The 23,313-nt window shown below is 41.7% G+C and overlaps 1 protein-coding gene across 3 annotated transcripts in view; it reads right to left on the reverse strand.

The window, feature by feature from the left end:
- The window catches only part of ST7 (suppression of tumorigenicity 7), a 144,460-nt gene that overhangs the window by 34,081 nt on the left and 87,066 nt on the right, over window positions 1–23,313 (reverse strand). For all 3 annotated transcript variants that reach the window (XM_035334448.1, XM_035334468.1, XM_035334458.1), the window contains 7 exons: window positions 22,894–23,053; window positions 18,355–18,409; window positions 17,692–17,807; window positions 16,463–16,538; window positions 15,034–15,188; window positions 11,588–11,685; window positions 421–535 (listed from right to left, as the gene is read on the reverse strand). In XM_035334448.1, coding sequence (XP_035190339.1) covers window positions 421–535; window positions 11,588–11,685; window positions 15,034–15,188; window positions 16,463–16,538; window positions 17,692–17,807; window positions 18,355–18,409; window positions 22,894–23,053 — 775 coding nt within the window. The remainder of the gene's footprint in view (window positions 1–420; window positions 536–11,587; window positions 11,686–15,033; window positions 15,189–16,462; window positions 16,539–17,691; window positions 17,808–18,354; window positions 18,410–22,893; window positions 23,054–23,313) is intronic.

Raw genomic sequence — 23,313 nt, forward strand, 5'->3', positions numbered from 1 at the left:
TAAAGCCGGAGAAACAGTTAAGAAATACCAAAATTTAGTCTTTTTCACTTAATTCAGCCATTTGGTTCATGCATACTCTGATCCTTTCTTCAGAGAAGGTTTGAATAACATGCAATAAAGAGTCTACAGAACCAAAACAGTCATTCTTTAAACATCAACAGAAAGCAAAGAAAGCACTGAAGAGCTACGAATAAGTGAATTCCATTACTCTGTACAATGAATGAAGCAGGGTTTGCAGAAAAAAACAAAACACTGTATGTAATCTCTGGATTAAGGACTGTGTAAGGGGATGTATGAAGCTTGTGTAAGTCACCTTAGTTACAATATTTCCTAAATTTTAAAGTTTGACTTTCTAAAGTTGTCAGAAACATTGCTTTTCTGAGTACTGTATAGAAAAAATATAAATATGAATGGACTTACCATCATACTTTGCTAAGACTGCCTGGACATCTGCATATGCTTGCAGTTCCAACAAAGCTTCTAGCAGGTTTTCATGGATATTGAACATGCTGAGCAGAGGAAACTCCTTCATCAACTAAAATCAATAACATATGAAAGGGTTAGATTATTAACATGGAATATGGTTTCATGTTCAAAATGCACCAACACCAAGTTAAACCTTTCAGTTCCCCACATTCCTGACTCTTTCCCAGAGTTCACTATTACCTCAGAAATTTCTGAGCTCTAAACAGACACTGGGTCAGGTTTCTTGGCAAAATATGCTTAGCATAGGATGCATTTAATTATTTCATCAGGTGTACAGGAACAGGAATACTCTAACAAGCCATGTAAAGAAAATTATTCCATGTCAGCCTTGGTTTATTTGACAATGTTAAGTTGGATATGAAAACTCTGTGAATTAATAAACATATTTCTGAAGATATAGAGGAACTGATGAGAACCACCAAATCTTAATCTCGCAAACAGAGAACAAGATGGAAACAAGTATGGTGGAGATTCATCAGGAACTTTAGAAAATGAGAAGCAGGTAATGCCTGTAGCTTCTTCCCTCTTTAAGGAAGAGGCTCTAACAGGTTATCAGATGTGCAAAGTGCAGAGAAATTCTTCCTTGTACACAAAATTCTTGCCTGGCATACGTTAATGTAAGAACTAATCTGCCCTGACGAGATAAGTCTGTCTAAATTTGGCTCTCTGGATAGCACTGACTTTGCTGCAGTTTGAGGATTATTAAAGCAACAAAAAGGCAAGGACAGCAGTGTTCTGTATAACTGATTATAAAAGTTTCTGGTGAGAACCATGATCACTGAGACAGCAGCTGGTTCACTGAAGTTGCGATTCTAGTGGGATAGGGATGGTCATAAAGCTCCCAGTTTAAATGGATGGAGCTGAACCTGTGAAGAACGCACACAAAAAAAGAAACTGTATAGTTTACAGGCTTTCCTTCTTCTCCAGTTTTCCAAAAAAAATGTCCATAGGTCTTGGTGCTTATCTGGATAAAAAATTTGACCATAAAAATAAAAAGCTTAAATCTTTGCTCATGAAGAAAAATAACTGCAGGTGAAAATTCACATAGCTGGATTCATCAGGTATGGATCCAGCATGGCATCTACTGCTTCTCATTCTTGTCCTTACTGACTGTTGCATATTTAACGGTCAAAGCTACTACTTGGAAGGAAAAAGCATGACAGAATCTAGCCCTACGTAAAAAGTGATTTAAAGTTCAGGATGAACATATTGCAAACAACCCCCTTCAAGGGATTAAGAAAGATTATCCCTCTTCATTGAGAATGAATAATGGCTGGCAGAAAAACCTTCCCTCCACGAGCGAAGAAAAGGGAAGAGCTGAAGCCAGTTACAGATGTACTGTGGCCAGTAAAAGTTCCTACTCTGGTTCTGTTTCTCACTGACATCACTCACTGGTTGTTGGGTTTTTTTCCAGCTTTAATTAGGTTCTGTCAGAGTGATAAACCTTGCCTGAGACAGCAGCAGAAGAAAGGTCACTGTCTGGACTACTAGGCCTCCAAACTGACACGTGTTAATGAAGGTTTAATCTGGGAAGGGCTGAATGTTGAGAAGTCTAGCTGAGTCAAAATGAACTTGGTTGATGTTGCGGTTACAAAAATAAAACACCTCTAACTAGCCACTCAGCTGTTCTAACACTGACTGTGCACAAATGACAACACGTTTGCTATAAATAAGATAATAATAATAAGAGGAGCGGACATGAGCTCAGTTTTCTGTCATCTCAGGATGGACAACATACAGCTTTTACTGCGAATAATTTTCACAGTACAAATGTGTTTTTTGAGAAGCGTCCCAGAAAGTAACGCCACTTAGAAGAAGTATGTTACGACAGGTCATCTTTTAGGCCCCAGAGTGTGGGGAAACACTGGGGAAGAAAAAAAATGCCACAGAGGTTGCAACATCGGCCTGCTGGACGCTGAGGGCAGGCCAAACACTGCGTCACGCTGAGGAGCAGCGGAGAGCCGACCAAGGGCCAGCTCCCCTCTCCTCCCCATCGGGCTGGACAGAGGCTGCCTCATGCCCCACACCGAGGGGTGAAGACGGGCACGCTGTTTGTGAGCAGGGGAAGGAGAACGCACCCTCGAGTTCCCCAGACCCTTACAGCACTGGGCTCTTCTCTGGCCTCCGGTTTAAGGAGACACACGGCTCCCCTTGCGCCTAACTATGAATTTTCTGTGATGTTAGAAACTAACATCAGCCAAGTCGTCCAATGAACAATTTTCATTCTCTTTACATCTTTGCTGTAACAGACACTTCCATTGTAGTGCCAACCACTGCACTTAGAGACAAGACAAAAGCTCTACTGCCATCCTTCTCCATGCCTTAAGATCTCAAGAGACAGCCATTAGATCCAGCACTTGAGGTTTCTCACCAAAGCAACTGTACCTTCTTACCTAAATACTGCTTAGGACTAAACATTTCATTGCAAAATTTGATTTATTGGACTCTCAGCCAGCATAAAGAGCCGTACTCCTCCGAGCTAAGCTTGCTTTCGTACCTTATCAAAGCCAACACAACATGGGCATGAATGTATTACCTTACAACACGAGATGTTCAAGTAGATCAAACGCAAGTAGATACCAAATACACGCTCACAAGGACTTTATTTTGAACTAGTCAAAATAATTTCTAGTGGCTGCATCAGCCCATATTCTGGTCCAAGTGCTCTGCACATTTGGGGAGGAACACATACATGCATAGAAAGAGGAACTGCTTCTGTTGAAAGATTCATTAGCTGTACTGCAGATACACAGGAATGGCAGCTTTTGCAGATAATTAATAGTTTAAAATTTTTAAGATAAATAATATTTGGGGAGCACAAGTTTGCAGAAGAAATCTGGAAATAAGTCTGACACAATCAGGTATCTTATCACTAGTCCTGGGAGGGCCGTATTTCCAGACTCACCCCAATCCATAGTGCAGGGTGTAGTTTCAATGACTTTTTGATGGATATGAAAGAGTGATGATCACAAAAAATGCTTTATGGTACAAGGAAATCCCTGTCTGATTTATTGGATGAGGAACAGTTATATCTCCCAAAGAACGGTTAAATGAAGAGGACTCCCTTTCCTGAGAAAATTTCCATCATCAGCATTTTGTCATTTAGATCTAATTTTTGAAACATTTTCAAGGAATGTAGTTTTAGCTGCTACATCTGTTTTCCTCCCCGTGATGACATTAACCTCATGCATCAATTAGCAATGATACGTTGTTTGTGTAGGAAACAGCTTTGAGTTACAGTTTATGACTGTAACTAGACCACGGGGCTCAAGTGAATACAGAGGTGGATAAATGAATGATCTTATACATCACCTGGTGTTGACACATTTATTCTTTATTTGCATTGTGGCTATACGAACGGCCACATATTTTATGGGCAATGCACACAACTGTTCACTGCTGCTTATATTCATATATTCTCTACAAACATTTTAAAATCAATGTCTTCAACTGAACACATTCATAAATATGAGAAGTGAGTTCAGCTTTCAAAGAAGAAACAACAACAAATAAATGAGAAATGCAGGGGAAAATTACAACCTTGAGTCTATCTGTTCCCACTGTGGCTATCTGAAATGGTAAAATCTGCCTCCTAGAAGAGAAACGACTGAAGCTGCCATCTTCCAGGTGCAACTGTCAGCCATCAGCAAAGAATCAAGAGCGCACTATGGATAGCACTGTTCATTTCACCAGCGATTTGCATAAGCTGCTTTCTGGTACATGACTTGTAATCTGTAAGTACTGTTAACTGAACGAAGTACAAAGGCAAAACATCAAGCCATTTCTGAGCAGAAATATAGAAGGCCCCATTTCTTAGGGCTTCATTGTATACAGCTAGATTTTCAGACGTCTTAAACTCTGTCTGAAGTTTGCCTTGGGCTTGAGGCATTTGAAACATGTCATTCCACATTGACTCTCTGATGTCTAATAGAATAAACTCATGGTTAAGTTTTTCTCTGGTCAGCTGACTAATATGATCTTTTTCCTATATTCAGCTACTTTTCCCATAAAACCTGCAGAAATGTGATTTCTTTAATGTTTCCCTTCCTTTGACATATTTGGTTGAATCCGAGTGATGGATCAAATGTTCCATGTACTGACAGACAAACAGTTGAGACTTGATTTCATAAGCTTTACTTTCCCAGAAAACCAGGCTAAAAACAATCTAGTAAGGAGTATTGTTGTAAACTCCCTAGTACTGAAGCTAGATTACTAGCTGTAAAGAAGCTATCTGTCAGCTAACTTAATACAATGGAGCTGATTTGCCAAGCCTGAGAGCAGAAATCACAAACCCCTGGCCAGCTCACCTGGCAAGGAGCAAAGAAATGTCAGCAAACAAAGGCTAGCACACAGATAGGCTTCACTTTACACTGTGGGATGGGACAGGTATAGAATTTAGCTGACATTCCATTTTTAATTTGGCAAATGCAAGTTTAGCTCTAGTGTTCCAAAATATTTACAGATAATGTGTCTTTTATTCAAGGTAGGATTAGCAATTAGACATTAAAGGAAGAAATATCTTACTGACTATGCAAACTCTAAGGAAATATACTAGAACATGCAGCCTATATGTTCTCTCTTAATTGGAGGACTTCAGACTAAGACTTGAGTTCTTTAAGGAATATAATTATGAAAATGCTGCTATTTGGACTGTGTTGTAAAAATGCACATTCCAGGAATAAAAAGTATCTTGAAGGAAGATGTGGCATGAAACCAGAAGAACACAAGTTGTTCCAGATGTACATTTACTACTTAATAATTGCATCACATAAAAGTAGTAAGAGAAATTATATAATTTTTGATACATCAAAGATCAGCAACTTTATAAAGCATGAAAATGAAGTCATTACTCATAGCCCTCTTCAGGAGAAAATCCTTTATTTACATTATCATGAAGTACTTTGCGGAAACCTTGCCATAGTTTTAGACTTTTAAATTAAATTAAAAGAAGGAAATGATCTAGTCACTCGAAAATGTGCTAGGGGTTTCCAAAGAGGTGGATGAACACAATTAAAAGACATACAAAGCCTCTGAACAAGGACTGATACAAGAGGATTGACAACAAGGAGCCCAAGTTACCAGGGTCCCTCTAAGACTACATGACTACGTTCTATATTCTGTCTTAACAGAATCAGAGTGCTGGAAACCCTTGGGTATATACACTGAGTGTGATGAAAAATCAGATGCAATTGTCTGTTACACAGGATTTGATAACACATAGTATATATGCTCAGCAGGCTGAATATGTATTTCAACAAATTGTAAGGAAAACAAAACCTGACAGTGTAGTGTAGCTTTAGTACAGGAAGCAAGTACACTGCTCTACAGGACACGTGCTCAGCACAGCCATTTTGTTCCATCTGGTGTAAGATTTCATTAAGTATGTTGGACAAATCTTTTGAGAAGGCCCACATGTTCTGCTAGAAAAATGCCTGTTTTCAACACATGCCTAAAAGGCAATCTTTCATTGTAGTCACCTCGCTATTACAACTGTAAGCACAGTTTATATGAGAAACATTATCATCAGTTTCAGGTTATACACACTGAATTTCTTGTTTTGAGAGTTCTGCACAGGATGACAGGCATGACAGAAAGTGAGGGGTCTGACTCACAGGGGAAGTGAAAGGACAAACAGCACTGGGGCCATCATAGGAGCCTCCATTTTGTTCAAGATCCCATTCGAATGAAGGATGTCCTCATCTTCCCTCCCCCCAGTTTATCCACACTATGCACAGCTGTTACAGAAGAAAACACATTTGAATATAGAGGCATATGGAAGTGTTTTCATTGTTAAAAGTCAATGTTTATCACTTGCTGTTATTGCAGCATTTGTGTGTCAGAACAGGAATTAACTAAAGATCCTCCTCTGTGGTGGAGACTGGCAAACGTCGCTGCTCATATGAGCAGCGCTTCTCTGAAATTCATGAGGTAGCTCCTGGTCTTCTTGAACTCAGAAGAATTTTTGCTTCAAATTGTAATAAATGACACTTTGAATAGATGCTACAGATTTTCATAAAGCTAGCATTCCACTGAAGGCAAAGGAAGCCTGCTTCACTTGACCTGTATAATGCACGCCAAAGACTGACTCACTAATCCTCGCCTAAAGCACAGAAGTATTTGGAAGAGACAGACAGTAGCTGTGGGTGCAAACAGCTGCAGAAGTTGCATTGTTAAGTTGCTAGGGATCAGAACATCTCTATTAGCAGTCAGGACTCTTTCCTTTCACACAGCCTGATGATACAAAGTACAGAAAATGGTTCTGGTTATGTATTCCCCTTACCCAAGAGCACTCAGCAATGCACACAGAAATAGAAAACTCAAGATAATATTGAATAAAAAATAGCATTCAAAGTCCAGTAAAAGACGTTGCCAAGCAAGTATGCTACATTTAAAGAACTGGCACACCAACAAAAATCACTAGTGCTGCTGGTCATAAAAAGCTGAAAGCCCAAGCTACCCTTATCATTAAAACTGATTCAGTATGGCTGAGTACCATTCTGATGCCTCCAAACGACATAACCCCTTGAAAAGTTCAGGGCAGCCTAAGTGTTTAAACAATTTATCAAGCAGCACCTTGATATTCAAGCAGCTTTCTAACAATGCAAGCTGCTTAGACACTGACAGCTCCTTGGTATCTTCTCTGGCAGAAAATACACATTTTAGATACTTCCCTTGGGCACCGAGATGAACACATCCAGCTTGAAATATCCTCAGCAAGATTCTCGGAGCTAGGCCCATAAAAGCAAACTTCTAGGCCCTTTAAAAATGAACTCTGGAGTAATTTATCAGCAGACATGACTGATCCCAGAAAGAAAATGTACATATCTGACCCTTCAAAGAAGTTTTGGTTTCTAACCTTCTCCAGCACTGAGGAAAGACCTGGAGAATCCCTGCCTAGAGAGCCTCTCCCTAAATCTTACTTGTTTCTAAACAAAGCTGCAGAGCACGCGGCAAGCTGCGACTCCACTGTTTCTCAGAAACATACAGAATCATCACAGAATGGCTCAGGTTGGAAGGGACCTTAAAGATATCTAACTCCAACCCCCTGCCATGGGCAGGGATGCCACCCAAAAGATCAGCTAACCCATCCAACCTGGTCTTGAACACCCCAGGCACGAGGCATCCACAATTGCCCCATCTTTTTTATAAGCCCCCTTTAAGTACTGAAAAGCTGCATTAAGGCCACCCTGGAGCCTTCTCTTCTTCAGGCTGAACAGCTCCAGCTCTGTCGGCCTGTCTTCACAGGAGAGCTGCTCCACTTCAAGGCCCTCTGGACTCGCTCTAACAGCTCCACGACTTTCTTGCGCTGGGGGGCCCAGATCTGGACGCGGCACTCCAGGTGGATCGCAGAGGGGACAACCACCTCCCTCGACATGCTGGCCATGCCTCTGCTGATGCAGCCCAGGATGCAGTTGGCCTTCTGGGCTGCAAGGGTGCACTGCTGGCTAATGTCCAGCTTTTTGTCCACCAGAACCGCCGAGTCCTTCTCTGCAGGGCTGCTCTTGATGAGCAGGCATGAACTATACTTGTTAAGACTAGAAAGCAGTTATCACAGAAGTGCAGAGCCACGGTGTAGGAGATAAAAACGCTCTGGAGAGCAAGTTTGTTTCATCTCCCTGCAAGTGACTGAGAGGTGTTCACTTCATCCCCTAGCACACTTTCTGCCTGACTCCCTTCTCTTTCATAAACACACATCACCCTCCAATGAAAGCCTGCACATTCCACAGCCCAAAATCTTCCCCAGAACAGTCCTAAGAAGCTAGAATTAATTTGATAATTCACTTTCTTGCACAGTACGTCTGGATACTCCAGTGACCAAGGGAAATTCAGCAGCACAGACAACCACTGCTCCGGCCACCCTCCAAGTACAGAAAGGAGGGCCTCTGCATACCCTCCACACCCCCTCTGCTTTCAGTCGATGGAAAACACAAACCACAAACCCAGCACACTTCTTTCTTCAACTGTGAAGGTGAGGGAATCAGCAGACAGCCAGCAGCTGGTACAAAAAGCTATCCCCCTACTTGGCACCTGGTTTGTCTTTCAACATTATCCCCAGTAAAGATTTAACGTGAAGGGATGCTGAAGGTTTCTCACAGCCGCCACCACGGCCTTTCACCTCTGCACACCCCAAGTTTTCCAACATCATTTCGAACACACCGGTTTAAATCTTCCTAACATAAGCAGCCTAAGAAATAAAACAACCAGCACCATGGACTTTTTCCTCTGGGACAGGAAGAGAGATCTGGTTCCCTCGTGCACCGTATCGTGCTCTGTATAAACAGGAATAAAACTGGAGTAACTCTGGTGACTAGGCTGGAGTTACTCCAACCGTACGCTAATCAAAATGAGATCACGAGTTAACTCAATACATACAAATAGTGACAGCTGCTGGTTTCTATAGCGAAACATAGTAAATAGTTATCATCACAAATACAAACAAAGGCAGAACACCTATGTGTGCCTCAGCTACACATCTCCATGGAAATGACAGGTTAGTAACTCTGATTAATTCAACTCAACTAAGTGAATGAGATCAAAGCAGCAAAGCCAACACCACGATACTTTCTCGAAACTGATTACAGAAGGGACAAATTCCTAACAAATCACTGTTTTTAAGTATCTTCAATAAAATACCAAGGAATAAGTTTTTCATAACAGCAGCATATATAATCAATAACCCCAAATCTTATTAAAGCCACCACCAACTCATTTTCTTTCCATTAAGGTGTTTTAAGCAGGATCTCCCTCTTTTCTGACATAAAATTAAAATAAGACAATGTAATCCATCAGTAATGTCCTCAAGATGGCCTTATATATGCAATGAATTAAACGCTCTCAAATATTTTATTTTTTCAAAGTGGCAAAGACTCACTACATCCCAATCATATTTCCCAGATGGTGTCATGAACCTCTTAACACTTCATTTCCATCATGTTCCATGTCTTGAGAAATCTGTTTTCAATCTTTCAAACACAAACAAGGCCTCCACCCTCTGTCCCTTGATGCTGGATTCAGCAGTCCCCAGCCAACTTATTCTTCATATTCTTCTTAGGGCGAATAAATACATCTCCTCCCTCATCAATCATGCAGAAACCATCAATGACACATTTGTGTTCAAACTTCTTCATAAATATATTATTTATGTCATCCATGAAAAAATGGTGGCTATGCATTCAGCAGAAATAAATGGCTCCATGTCAGTCTAGGAAAAGCGTCTGCAAAGCTGATGTGACCCTCCTCTTGCTTTTAATGGACTGGAGATGTGACCTTGAGGTATTGTTGCTTTTATATTTCACCTAGGGACCTGCTAATTCTTAGCTCTGCTCAATCACAACAAAGGTCTCTAGAGGCATTTAAATTTGGTTCTGAGGAGTTGGCTAAATGTCATTATGTGGAAAAATACTGAATGCATTGATCTGAGTAGAAGTTCTAGAAGCTGACATTCTGTCTTTATACCTCCTTTGTCTTGCATCCAGTCCTTTTGTTTCAGCATGATGTTAGAATCACAGAATGATTCATTTTATGTTCCTAGAGAGGAAAGTGTTTTCAGTCCTTCCAGTGCCTAACAAATGATGACTTTGGGTCTCCCTGTCATTGTCACTTGCCACTTTATACTTAACTTCAAACCACACAATTTTCTCTCTAGTGACAGAATAACCCATTTCTTATAACCAAAGTGTTTTGGGTCTCACTTTCCATAAGAAACCCAGGACTGGATGGACCACCTGAGTCCCTGAATCCAGTACTCTGCACACTGCTAGCCATTGTGACATCAGCTGCAGAAGGGTTCACAGAATATCTGTTTGACATACCCCTATCTACAAATCACCAAACACATTCAGCAGCCCCTCGTAAGCTCCAGAATTTGCCATAATTACGACGTGTGACATTTGAATGTGAAATTCAAGATCATATATTTCTTGTATATTAGTGCCAGAACTTAGAATTCCAATGCTTTTCCACCTATATTTCATACAGTATTGGTTCCAGTGTGTCTTTGTAACAAAGTTCATAAATAATCGTGGAGCTGACTGGACTGAAAACAAGATTTTCTCCCAGCTGACTGCCTTGTCCGCAAGGCTGCAAACCCAGGTCTTTCCTCCACGTTCCTGTTTCTAGCTGTACAACTGTTGGGTTTCGACAAGTTCTTTTTCAACACCTCTAAATGGGAGCCCGATGATTCTGGGGGAGTGACAGCTGTGTGTCTGAAAAACCTCAACAAGAGACATGAAGTGAAAGTTGCTTCCCACTTGCCATCTGGCAGGTTATTTAAGATGAAGCCTAGCATCATGAACTCTACTCAGTGGTTTCAAAAACCATTACTGAATCAGGCTTGCTGCCTTGGGTGAGGCAAGTCACCTCCTCAAAGAAGCGTGTTCCTAATCTGCATGCAGGACGTCCCACCTGAAGAAATGCTGAGCACTCCTAGCTAGCTCTAACGCTGAGCCTTTTACACACTTGAAACATGTACAGTGCCTTATGGAGTCTGCTGCCCTTCCTGCCACCCCCCCCACTGCTACTGTTTGAGGTTTGAGATTTGTAGCCTACAATTTTGGGATAAATCATCCTCCAACTCAGGGGGAAATCAGTTTGTTACAGATTAATTACTTGTTCTTGACATCTCAGTAATAGGTTTTGCGTGAATAAATAACACTGTCCTCAGCTCTGTGTAGTGTGATAAACAATGACAGAGCCAAACTGCAGCTTTGTAAGGGAAAACAGAATACTTAAGACATATTTATTAAGTTTGCTGTTTTTGTTACATGTCCTAGTGGAAGAGGGAGAATTCAGGAAAAAAAGAAGTTATGTAACTTTATGATCAAATAATTAAAGACTGTACTCTTAATGCACACATACCAGGACGGGAAATTCAGTCTGTATGGGAAACCATCCCTCTGGCATTGTGATTTCATAGTGTTGCTTCTGCAATCTTACAAATGATCTGATAACTTAGTCTTTATGTATATTACACATACAAAATGATCCTCAGCAGTACTGCATGCTGCAGGAGTGGCTGCTCACTTGTAAGCAAATGCATATCATCTCTATGCTACTATAACCTACATATCAAAGCAAAACAAACAAAAAAATCCAAACTCACATCTCTCATCATTTTCACTGCTTCTCTGGTCCTTCCCAGCTTTCTTGCACACATTGCCAGCCTCCTCTTAATATAAACTAACACATTGGTGTCCCTTCCTGTATAAAAGAGACAGAATTGACACAGTTAATGACATAATTAAGATTAAAAAAGATTTTTTTTAAAAAAAAGTTCATTTGATTTTCCAACACAAAAGGGAACAGTTTTCCAGACATTTTTTGTTATTTGCTATCATAAATGCTTTTACAATAATTCTAATAAGAAGTTACCAAATTCAGCTGATTTAAATGTGACATGGCCACTAAAATCAGTGGAATTACTCTGGTTGTGTGGCGGTATAAATAAGGATCCACATGCTGGCTGTACACCTATGAAATATAAGCGGATCTGAAGGTACAGAGAGAGCTGTAGGATATCGACAGACCATCAAGCCATCAGTCAGGGGAGGGGAACCCCTATGAAGTTAACATTGACGCAAAACTCTGTGGTTATACAGACAGCATTGAATTATTTACCAACTCACATACTCGGTTCAGACAACAGCATCCATGAAACTACACGTGTCTTACCTGGCTTTTTTTGTAAGTTAATTGTACACGTGTTAATAGGAGATGCAGCAAATCAGACCCTCAGTTTCACTCTAACAGTCTTTTTACCTATTGATTATAAGTACACCCTGACCCTCCCTTTTGCTGAGCCTTTACTCGTCATCCTGTCACCATCTTCAAATTCCTCATGCGGCTAATCATGGATTGCAAATTAGCATCTTTCAGATATGCCAGTCCTATATACTGAAAGGTGCCCTGACAACAAAGAAGACAGAAACTAACCAGCTACAGTAATTAGTCTCTTGGAGAATCCTTACTCTTTTGATGATCCTTGGTTTCTCATCCTCTCCCTGTAATTCCAATGTGAACTTTTAACAGGTTTCTGGACCAACAGGAAATGTGCAGACAGGTAATCAGCTATCCAACTACCATACTGAGAAAATGTAAGACACCTGCTACAAATTATCTTCACGTAGAGTATGTAGTCTATTAAGATCCCTTTGTCCCAACATTTTGAAGTCTTTCTTAATAAGAACAAGATGTGTGCTGAACACATTCCAAGCGCCTACAAATTGTTTTAAAGCTGTGATTACAATTTTCAGATAGATTAAGCAGCAGGCCGAACAGTCTGACTTTAGAAGAGAAAATAAATAAGGGAGGGAAGGAATTTCATTAGCTATATTTTATATTATGTAATTCCTTATCTCTGTATTGTTTTCTATGTCTTTAATAAACAATTTATTAGCTACATCTGTTTCAATATGTTTATATAATGTAACCAAGAGTTATAAATTTCAGGCCAAGCTCCCTTCCAGACATTTCAGAAGGAATGGTCAAAACATGTGAAATCAAGACAACCCTTTGGGCCAGAGTTTTCAGAGGTGACTAATGATTTGGGGTGACTAACATGAGCCACCTTAAAAAGATTGCCTGCACCTTCTATAAACCAGCATCTTTTGAAAGAGGTTAAATTGGGTACCCAAAGTCTTCATCTACTCTTAAAATTCATTGTCTAACAAAAGATACCGTATGAAAGGTAGAACACGTGAGCATACAGAAATACAGGGCAAGATGCTCGTGTTCAAAAACTACAGTGCTTTTCACTCCTTAAAGATGAAATGCCCACTTTTCATCCCAAAAATCAGCCCAAAGGACCAGAGGTAGCACAACAGACATTTCAGAACCATGTAGTAACTGCAACACAAGGAGAGGAACTGTGCTCTCCTTACAGATGTATTGTTCATGGTCCTTTTTTTCCTAAAGAAATCTTAGCTGCCCGCCTTTTTAGCCATAGCAGTCCAGCATGTATGTAAGGAATCCTACACAAAGCCCTTGTCTGTAAGGCACCATTTGAGACTGGAACTTCGCTAACTTCTGTAGGTGCTCACTGAAGTTATCAGTGGATGAGGAGAGTAGAGAGGAGTGGGAGAGTCTAGCCCCTCTACCAAGCAATGGTCAGAGCTGGCCGTCACTTTTCATCCCCTCCTGCTCCGTGGCAGTGTACTGAATTCTGTGATTCAGCTGGTTGCTTATTCTGCTGTAATACTGAAGCTTCAGGGTGTCAAACTGGATGATGATGGTAGTGATACGTACCATCTAGCACACACAGGTTACAAAGGCACCATACTTATATCCTGATTAAGTTTGTGCAGACAAATATCTTGGACATCTTGCTTACCACAATAAGCATCGTGACAGTCTTTAATCATTCTTATTGTGTATTTTTCATAGAACTGCTGTCATTTTCTGTGCTTAGGATGGATCGAGTGCACAAATTAAGGTTTCATGGACAAACATAAGCCTGCTAGAACCTGAAAACTGCTTTGAGGGCTCAGCTGCTCTCCATTAGTTTTTCTCCAAAACTAAACAAATCATAAATGTATCATCCCAAATATCATTTGATATCCAACAAATATTTAAAATACTACCCCCAAGATTTATAAAGACTCAGGTTTTCAGGTATGAACTTGTGTGCACTTCTGAGACCAGAGATGACAGACAATTTCACTATGCACAGTTTTTATCAGCAATCTTTGACTTATGTGAAATAGCTAGAGGCTGTGAATTCAGGTCCTAAGAAACTTACATATACCCGAAATATGTCCATGCTTGTACTTATGTAATTCATAGGTATTATGTTTGCATGGGGTAGCCATTGTAGATTAGAAATGATCTGGATCTGTTTGCTTTATTTTTCTTTTTGTTCATTTACCGGCAGTGAACACTCATCTATTTTCTTGGAATTAAGAAGCACCTAGTAAATATCATTACATCACCTACATCTCCGCATTCAGAACTTTAAAAAACTAGACTTTTAATTACAGCACTAAATTATTCCAGTTGTTAATTTTTATGTTTCTGTGACCTTTCTTAACAAAGGCACCGAACTTTTCAAATGTCACACTGGTGAATTAGCTTTCACACAACAACGTGTTGTACATGTTTATCCTTACAGCTGATGGGCAAAGCTGGCAAAGCACTTTGTTCCTGTTTGCATCATTCTTTACTGTTTTTACAGCATGAGCTTATGTTTTCAAAACAGCTAAAAGTGTTTCGGTGCAACTTCCTAAATCAGTCTCCATCATTTTCTGAGTATCAAATCTCTTTTGGCTCTGCAGCCTTCTCCTTTCTATTAAGTAAATGCTACATATTCTCTGCCACGACAGAAAAGATGCATCTGTAATCTCAGTATTGCCAACTCTGTAACAGAATCAGGCAAAAACACTGACAACGGGTATTCTGTTGGCTCTAGGACTATATTCCAGCCAATGTACTCAGTGCACAGTTCTGAGGGGGGAAAAAACAAACTCAAAAACAAACAAACAAAAAACCTAAGCCCCTACCATTACCATAACTTCTCCCTGTTTAGAAATAGCTATTCCCTCCAACAAAACTTACTGTGTTGGGCTTCATACTGGGCACCATGATGCTGCAATTGCTGACTGCGCCTGTAACAGCCCTCTCCAGCTTTCAGAGCCTGCTTGAACAGCTTCTCTGCTTCTACAATTGTTGTAGCTTCCTCTTCAGCCAAGAGAATATAGGCAGTGGCACATCTGCAAGAAACATCAGAAGAAGAACTATGAAAAAGGTACTTGAAGTAAAAATAATAAAAAGCCATGCAGACTTTAAAGGATGTGCCGAATACTGAGGCAAAGGAGTTTCGTCGACATGCTGTTCTCAGAAACCTTTGTAAATATTCTGACAATTTAGAACTTTTAATTATCTGTGCTCCTTGTCTGTTAAGGAGTAAAATCACAAAGCCATTCATTTCACCTGTTTAAATCTCTCTCTAAGAACAGGGTGAGCTGCTGAATTGAGATGTCTCTCTCATTGACTATAGAGGGAGCCTAGGTAACTACTTGAGACTCAATGGCCACAGCTTTAACAGCTGGGATATAGGCTGTTGGCTTCTGTCTGATACAAGTAGCTCATTACTGATGAGATTGTTCTTCATACAGAAACAGAATCAGGCTGCTGCTGCCTTCTCTAACTGTGTTTCAGAGTCATCACTTGAGGAATAGGAAACAACGGGTCTGGGTAAAAATGAGACGCTGGATGTGAGTAGAATGGAATAGGTGTATAGTTCACTGCAAGCAACAGCCTTTTCTGCTATGTGCTCCTTGGGTTAAACTGCTGTCAAGGCACAAACACTTGGGCTTTTTTTTCCTTCTAATGAAACAAGTGAAGGGCAGTCTGTAAGGCATCATTTTATAAAACTCTAGAATGTGGTAATCTCAGACAGCCACCTCAGGGAGTCTCTCTGCCGTATGCACTTTGGCAACATTTGTACAGTTTGCCATGCCGGTAAAGTTTCAGAGCACTGAGTTTTACTGTGGGATCTCAGAATGCTACATTCCTGATTGAAAAAATAACTATCAGACTCAAAGAACCTAAGTCCTGAAATATTACATCATGTCCCCTCACACTATCAAATGAGTATTTCAAAAAGTGTTTATGAGTCCCCTCCTTCTTGCTTCTGTTCAGGACAACTGAGAAATCCAAAAGGGAATTCTCTGGTCCCAATCCCACAAATAAACATATCATTAACTCATCAGGAGGCAACTTAATTAACACTTTGCTATGCCAGCACAGGGCCCAAAGCCCACTGACATCAGTGGGATGACTCCCCATTGTCATCACTGCCCTAAGGATCTTCTGTGTGGCTAACACAACATGCAGCTGTGCTTTTTTTCCTCCCATTGTTGGGCTTCCTGTGACAGGCCTGTAATCATGGTTAAAAATGACTGTAGCAACCCCCCTGCCTTAAGCTATCATCAAGTGGATTTTTAAATGACAGAAAATAAATGTAAGTTTTGTTGTCACTCACTCATTCAATTCCAAAGCTTCATGTGCTGCAGAAATTCGGGCTTGAGGGTTTCTCTCTCTCCAGGCTTTTTGCATTACTATTCAATAAACCAAGCAGACAAGGGGTGTATCAATCATTACAGCATTAACAAGGAGAATCTATTGCATTATAACAACGAAATTTACTGTTTTCAGCCTGACTCACTCCAGAGCATTTCAAAGAGCTCAGTGACCACTCAAAAGATACATAATCAGCATGAGCTTCTGTCCCAAATGCTCAGCCTTATTCTTGCATTTAATTCACCTTTCTTCCATGAAAAAGTCTGACTGAATCATGCTATCTGCATTGTTACATACAGCGAGGGTAAGCAGCTTTTTCATCTGGGGGAGTTAGATTTCATGGGGCACAACAGAAAACAAGGACAGTTGGGTTTCTTGTTCCAGTTCCTTAATGTGCTGTTGCTTTAGGAGCATGTTAAATGGAAACAACATCCAGGCTAGTTGGACCACCTCGTAATTAGCCCACCGTGTTCAGAAAACAGGATTCATGTTTCTCATGTGTCAAAAAAGCACAGCACGTTCTCCTTTATAATTATGCCCTCAGAATACTGTGCCCAACTGCCAGTCTCCTTTCCTAGAGATAAAGATTTGTCTCTTCAGATGCAAATTCTGATGATAAAAACCATTGTTGTGCACTTTAGCTGAACCAAAATCTGCACGTGGACTTAATGGTAAAGGCTTAATGCAACTAAAGCTGCTTATATCAAATTCAGTTCTAAGCGTGTTGTTCCTTTTATTTATTTAATTATTATTTTACAGTTTCTAACTGTGGCAGGGAATGAAACACAGGACTCAGGTTTTACATAAGTTCTCCTCTGTCAGCATAGACTAAATGGGGCCTGGATAATGTAACTCAGGATGCTACACTGCAGCTGGAGGCAAATCAAGCTCTATCTGTTTGAAGCCACTGCAAGAAACAGGAGGAAAACATAAGCCTTTACACTTGTAAGTGGTACCTTGAATGACTTCAGCAAGAAACTAGAACAAAATAGTGAGTCAAATTTGATAGCGTATACCTATATAGATACTTGTACAGATCTGGCATATTGCCACAGCAACAGCTTTCCAGGCATGATCAAACTTTTGCCTTTCTTTAGATAAGAGAACTGATGTCTGACTGCATTTTTCTTGCAGCACTTCAAAATAATCATTAACCTACTAACACAAATGGTTGCTCGCAACATCTCTTACTAGCATCTGCAGGCCGTAAATGATCCGTGTCACATGTAAAGAATGTCTGATGGTCCTGTGCTGAAAGATTCATATCGTAGTAAGTCAAAGGTTCTCTCCCTGTTACCCACGTATACCTGCAAACATGTCGACAGAGAGACATTTTGGTTAACGAGGTCACATTCAGCAGAACTTACAGAAAAGTAGAGTCCGAGGTGTTAGAAATGAGCATAATATCACCTAGCCAATCTAACCAACTGCATTTCACTGTACTGTGATGGAGCAACAGCAGGTGAACATGAGCTAATGAGGATGTTGGAAAGTGCTTACTGCCAATCGGCAACACACGTGTTCAAACATTAAGACTATGAGAAACCCAGATATTGTTCATTAGGTTGTTTACTAGAATTGATTTGAGCAGAGTTACTGTATTAACACACCAGCTACACTGCACTTAGGTGTTCCGGCTTTTCTAAGGACACCAAAAATTACAGAAATACCAAGTGCATGAATTTTAAATCCTTTTTGCTGAGAAACATTTTACAAATGACAGAAAAAAATGGTATGAGCACAGGTGTCCATAGTTGTTTCCCTTTTTGCATCCCTGAGTTGGGTTAATGGAAATGTACAATTAAGGCCCTTAACCAAGTACCACACCTGAAACTGTACCATCATAGCACTTACCGATTATATTCAGCTCCTCTGAACAGATTTAAAGGATTTCGCCAGACTTTGCATTCTGTCATAAACAGAAACAGACAATAATGAATCTCTCCCAAACTGAGGTTTAATAGAAACATCAGTTACCTTCTAATGAGCTCTAATGAATAACTTTTATTTTCTATAGGTGTAAAATGAAAAAATAAAGAGCATAAGAGATGCAGGTAACCAGATTGTTCTTCCCTTTTAAAATAATAATTTCACTATAAATTAGTGTTAATAAATGATGTAATTCCAGACAAATAACCCCAACAATGCTCCAAATGCCAGGTGAAAAAGACAATACCAATTAGTGCTGGGACTCACATTTACCGTATGGCAGATCTGAAAAGGGCTCACACTGGGTTACTGCACTGAAAAACAGCAATTAACTCCATCCCTACGGACTTGTTATTTCTACAGAAAAACCACGCTGCCTAGTTGATACTGTAAATCACTGAGAATCTCAGCTACAACTGCCAGTTTTAATTCTTCCTTAGCTTATCCATCACAACATCTGCTGACCTTACTTAAATTCCTTAAGCATCCCAGGGCTGACAAAGTAGTGTAAAGTTGATTGGCAGAGAAAAGTTCATTGCAAAGGTTTGGGAACACTAAAAACATTTCATCTATTTCTCTCAGGGAAACAAAAAGCAAATTCTTCATGGTACAGGGTAGGAACAGATAAAAAACATCTATAACAATGTCATTTAGAACAGAAGTAATTAAAAAAAAATGTTTTCTATAGCTTTTGAAAAGCTGGGGTCTTAATTATACCTTTTCTTGCTTTAATTTAACACCAGATCTGTTCTCTTGAATTCAACAAAGACAATTCATTCCTGTGAAAGTGAGACCAGAATCAAACCCAGTATTTGCAGCAAAGACTCATAGGTTCATGGAGAGGTACGAATCTGTTCCTGGACGACCCTCACCCAGTGCTCTGCGAAACCCCATGAGAAACACTGGACCTACAGCATTTCATCGTCTGCTTTCCATCACCGAAAGTCAACCAGCACGTTTTTCCCAACGAGGTTCAGTAACATCATTTCTACAGAGATCACTGCCGCAGATTTCAGGCAGGGTATCCACCCTACTTCATACAATGCTGGTAAGCCTCTTCTTGCAGTTAACTAGCAATAGGACAAGAGGAAATGGCCTCAGGTTGCACCATAGGACATTCAGGTTGGAAATGAAGAGACATTTCTTCTCAGAAAGAGCAGTCCGGCGTTGGAACGGGTTGCCCAGGGAGGTGGTGGCGTCACCGTCCCTGGGGGTGTTCAAGGAAAGGTTGGACCTGGTGCTTAGGGACATGGCTTAGTGGGTGACATTGGTGGTAGGGTGATGGTTGGACCAGGTGATCTTGGAGGGCTTTTCCAGCCTTAAGGATTCTATGATAAGTTTACGTCTGGTCCATTAAAGTACAGGACAAACTCAAAATGGCAAGTGAAGCCTTTTTCTGTTTTCATGGACCTAGCTCCCACTTCTGAGCATGAAGCTGAATTGGCAAGAAGAGAAAGCATTTTACCTAAATGATTTGTAATAACAACACTTGCAGCTCCACAAAAAATCTAGTCAAATGGCAGAGGTGGTGGTGGGCCCTCAGCTTGAGCCCTGCATGGTGTAACATGAGCATCGATCACCGACATGCGAAAGGGAAGGTGTCTGGGAAGAATACAGGCAGTGACTACACACCTGCATCTTTCAACTAACCACTTCATCGGGTAGCCAGTATCAGAAAGCTCCACTGGCTTGCTCACAGAAGCATTCTATCAACGTTCAGCTGCTGGCCTGTGCAGCCAGAGGGTACGGCTCTTTGTCAAGCTTCAGTCTGACAACTTTCGCATAATGTGACTTGCAATCCATAGTAAGTATTAAACTAATATCAGCCTCCTCAGAGATTTAATAGTTCCAGAGGTACCATTCAAAGGCTTGGCTTACTCTGTTTGCAACAAATAAGATTTGCCAACAGCTATTTGGTCGCAGTGATACCATTCTTTGCACTCAACTTATTCAAATTTAGGTGGTTATGCTTTGTGTGGGCACAGCACTTCCACGCTGTAGCAGGGGAAGGAGGGCTGGGCAACAAAAAGGGGAGGTGAGGAAGGCATTTTTATTACCACCTCCTCCTGTCCTGGGGGTAGTTTAGCATCTGTCTGGGTTGTTAAACATGATGTGCTCTTTGTTGCTTTTGTCTTGCGACCTGCTGATACCATGGTTTCAGTGCAATAATCTTCCAAATAAGTCTTCCAAGCTTTCTGAGGATGAACTTAGATAATGCAATATTCTACAACAGCCAAACATCTACATAGAAAAACATGGTGAACGAAGTGAAAAAGCCATCTTCAACTTGTTGAATAGTTAAAGAAATATCCCAGTATGGATGCACGACAGACTCGAAAGGTTGCCTTTTCTGTTACATTACAAAGTAGTAATGCACTATAACTATGTCCTTATTTTGTATAGGCAATACAGACTTCTTGAATATTACCCTTTCAGCCCCTCACTCAATGGCCATGTTTTGAGCACTGGTATCTTTCTAGAAGCATGAATAGCAGGCTTTCTGTACAGACACACTGTACAAAGACACTGTTAGAGGAATTTGCAGAAGTGAGAGCCTGTGCACTGAAAGCAAGCCCACTCCCTGACTACTTCTTTGTATCAGGAAAGTCAAGATGCTTGGGTGAACCTCATTAGTCAAAATACTGTGCCTTCTGCTTTAAAATGATGAGGGTTATTTCGGAGTTGCTGAAGTGTGACAGCACACACTGATGAGTGCACACAGGTGTTTCCACGTCACCCTGTGCTTTCTGCCAGTTCACCCAAATCTAATATCCTGCACCACACAGCACTGCTATTCGTGGCCTCTCCTCAGATGGGAATGACACCAGATGAAATTGCAGAGCTATATGGAGGCTTCCCCAAGTGTAAATACCCAGAAGAGAGCAAGGTTTTTAGAGGCCACTTACTTTATTTAACTTGTGACTTCAAAGCTAATTTTTGTTTGTTTGTTTACATGAGCACTGAAGAGCAGAAGTAAAAGTTGCCAGGTACAGACATAAGTACCTCAGCTGCTAAACAACATGTTCTCCCTAACCAATTTAGTTCTTTTTTCTTTTCCTCATTTGACAATTCTGATATATTTTAAAAGCCTGTAGAGGAAACAAATCTAATGGCAGCCTAATTGACTCTGGGGTCACGTCCCCAGTGAAAGCTGAATTAATTTCCAATATTATGATCTGCGTGCCCAGCTTAGGCTGAAACAGTTAAACCTTGCTTTACAGATGAGGAAAGCAAGCAGTGAGACCCCTGCTCTGCCTTCTGAAGCAGTATCTATAGCTCAAGCCAGACACCTGAGGCCGTGGATCTCAGTCCATTGCCCCAGGCAGCTGAGCCAGCCAAGCACGGCGGCCAGCTCCCCCAGGATCCCCAGCCAGCCCTGGTGGATCAGTGCTTCAGGGGCTGAAGCACCCCAGGAAGGCTGTTCCTTGCTGGCTGCCTCTCAGAGGAATGTCCTGGCAAGCAGGCACGCGGTGCCAGGTGCCTCGGCAGTCCCAGCTCTGTAAGGTGGACTAGGTGCCCTGCAGAGATGGACGGTCTGTGGGAGAGCTGGGGCAGGACACAGCTGGCTCAGTTCAGACCTGACACTCCTGCTTACCTGCCAGGTGTCAGAGCTCGCTACTTCTGGTTTAATATTGTCTTTTTCACCGGAGCAAATATATGTGTGTTCGTTATAATTAAATAGAAGTGTGTAACAAAAAATACAGCTCATACATTTACACCCTCCATGTAAGGCTGTCGACACACCTCCTAAACCCTATGTTCATTCAGAATAATTAGGGGCCTTAGAAATGAGGCCCCATGGACGACTTTCAAAACTTGAACTGCCCAGACTCAGACATCGTCAGCCTGGTTGGCAGCACCCTCTGAATTTTGTAGGAGCTGTGAAAGCTCGGGAAAATCTATCCAAAATCGGGCACCCTGAACTGGAGACCTCTGTCTAAAACCTGGCTGCGTTAGGACTTGCCCAAAGCCACCAAGCAAATCAGCAGCAGAGCCGGGAATGGAACAAGCCCTTAGGCTATTAAGAGCCACTGTGCTTCTGCTTGCGGAAGGGAAATCCAAATGTTGGTCACTCATTGCTCACATTATCTAAAAAATAAAGCAAAGCAAAAGCAGATGGACAATATTTTTTTTCTGATTATTTTTGTCAATGTGCTTCCCATTTTTTATACGTGCTTTTAATTCCTGAAAAGAACTAAAAGGAAAAGCCTTTAGAAACGATAGTGCAGAAAGAGCAAGCACAAGGCATGCAGGGGCTTAAGGAGAGGAGCAAACCGCAGCCTCGGCACCTCCACCTGGGCCAGCGGCGTTGGGCTGGCACGGTCAGGGCGAGGGATTCATGGGGCAGCCCGGTGCGGGAGGCACTTGGCTGCTCAGGGCCGACCCCTGGCTCCTCAGGGCCGACCCCTGGCTCCCCGTGCGCAGCGCCGAGGGCCGGGGACCCGCGGGGAGGCCGCCCCTCACCTGAGACGCTCTGCCGGCTGGAGTCCGCCTCGCCGCCGGCGGCGTTGGCCGTGCTGGGCGCGCTGTTGTCCACCCCGCCCAGCAGAGGTCGCAGGTGGCTCACCGAGACCTGCTCGATGAAGGACGTGCCGTACTTGCGGAAGTACCACCACTCGAAGATCTGCAACACAGCCGTCAGCGTCCCCGCGACCCCCGCAGCAGCCCCCGCGGCCGCCCCCGGGGGTGCCGGGGGCTCGCAGCCCGCCCGCGGCCCTGCCGAGCCCGAGCTGACTGCCTGGAGGCGGCCTTCCTCCGGCAACAACAGCAAAAAAACCCCTCCTTTACATCAAATTATGTCCTTCGGAGGCTTTTAAAATTGCGAGGAACATCGTTTTGAGGTGACTTCTAACGGGAGCCCCCATCCATCCATCCCACGCGAGG

Source organism: Oxyura jamaicensis, chromosome 1 (genome assembly GCF_011077185.1).
Source record: "Oxyura jamaicensis isolate SHBP4307 breed ruddy duck chromosome 1, BPBGC_Ojam_1.0, whole genome shotgun sequence".
Lineage (NCBI taxonomy): Eukaryota > Metazoa > Chordata > Aves > Anseriformes > Anatidae > Oxyura > Oxyura jamaicensis.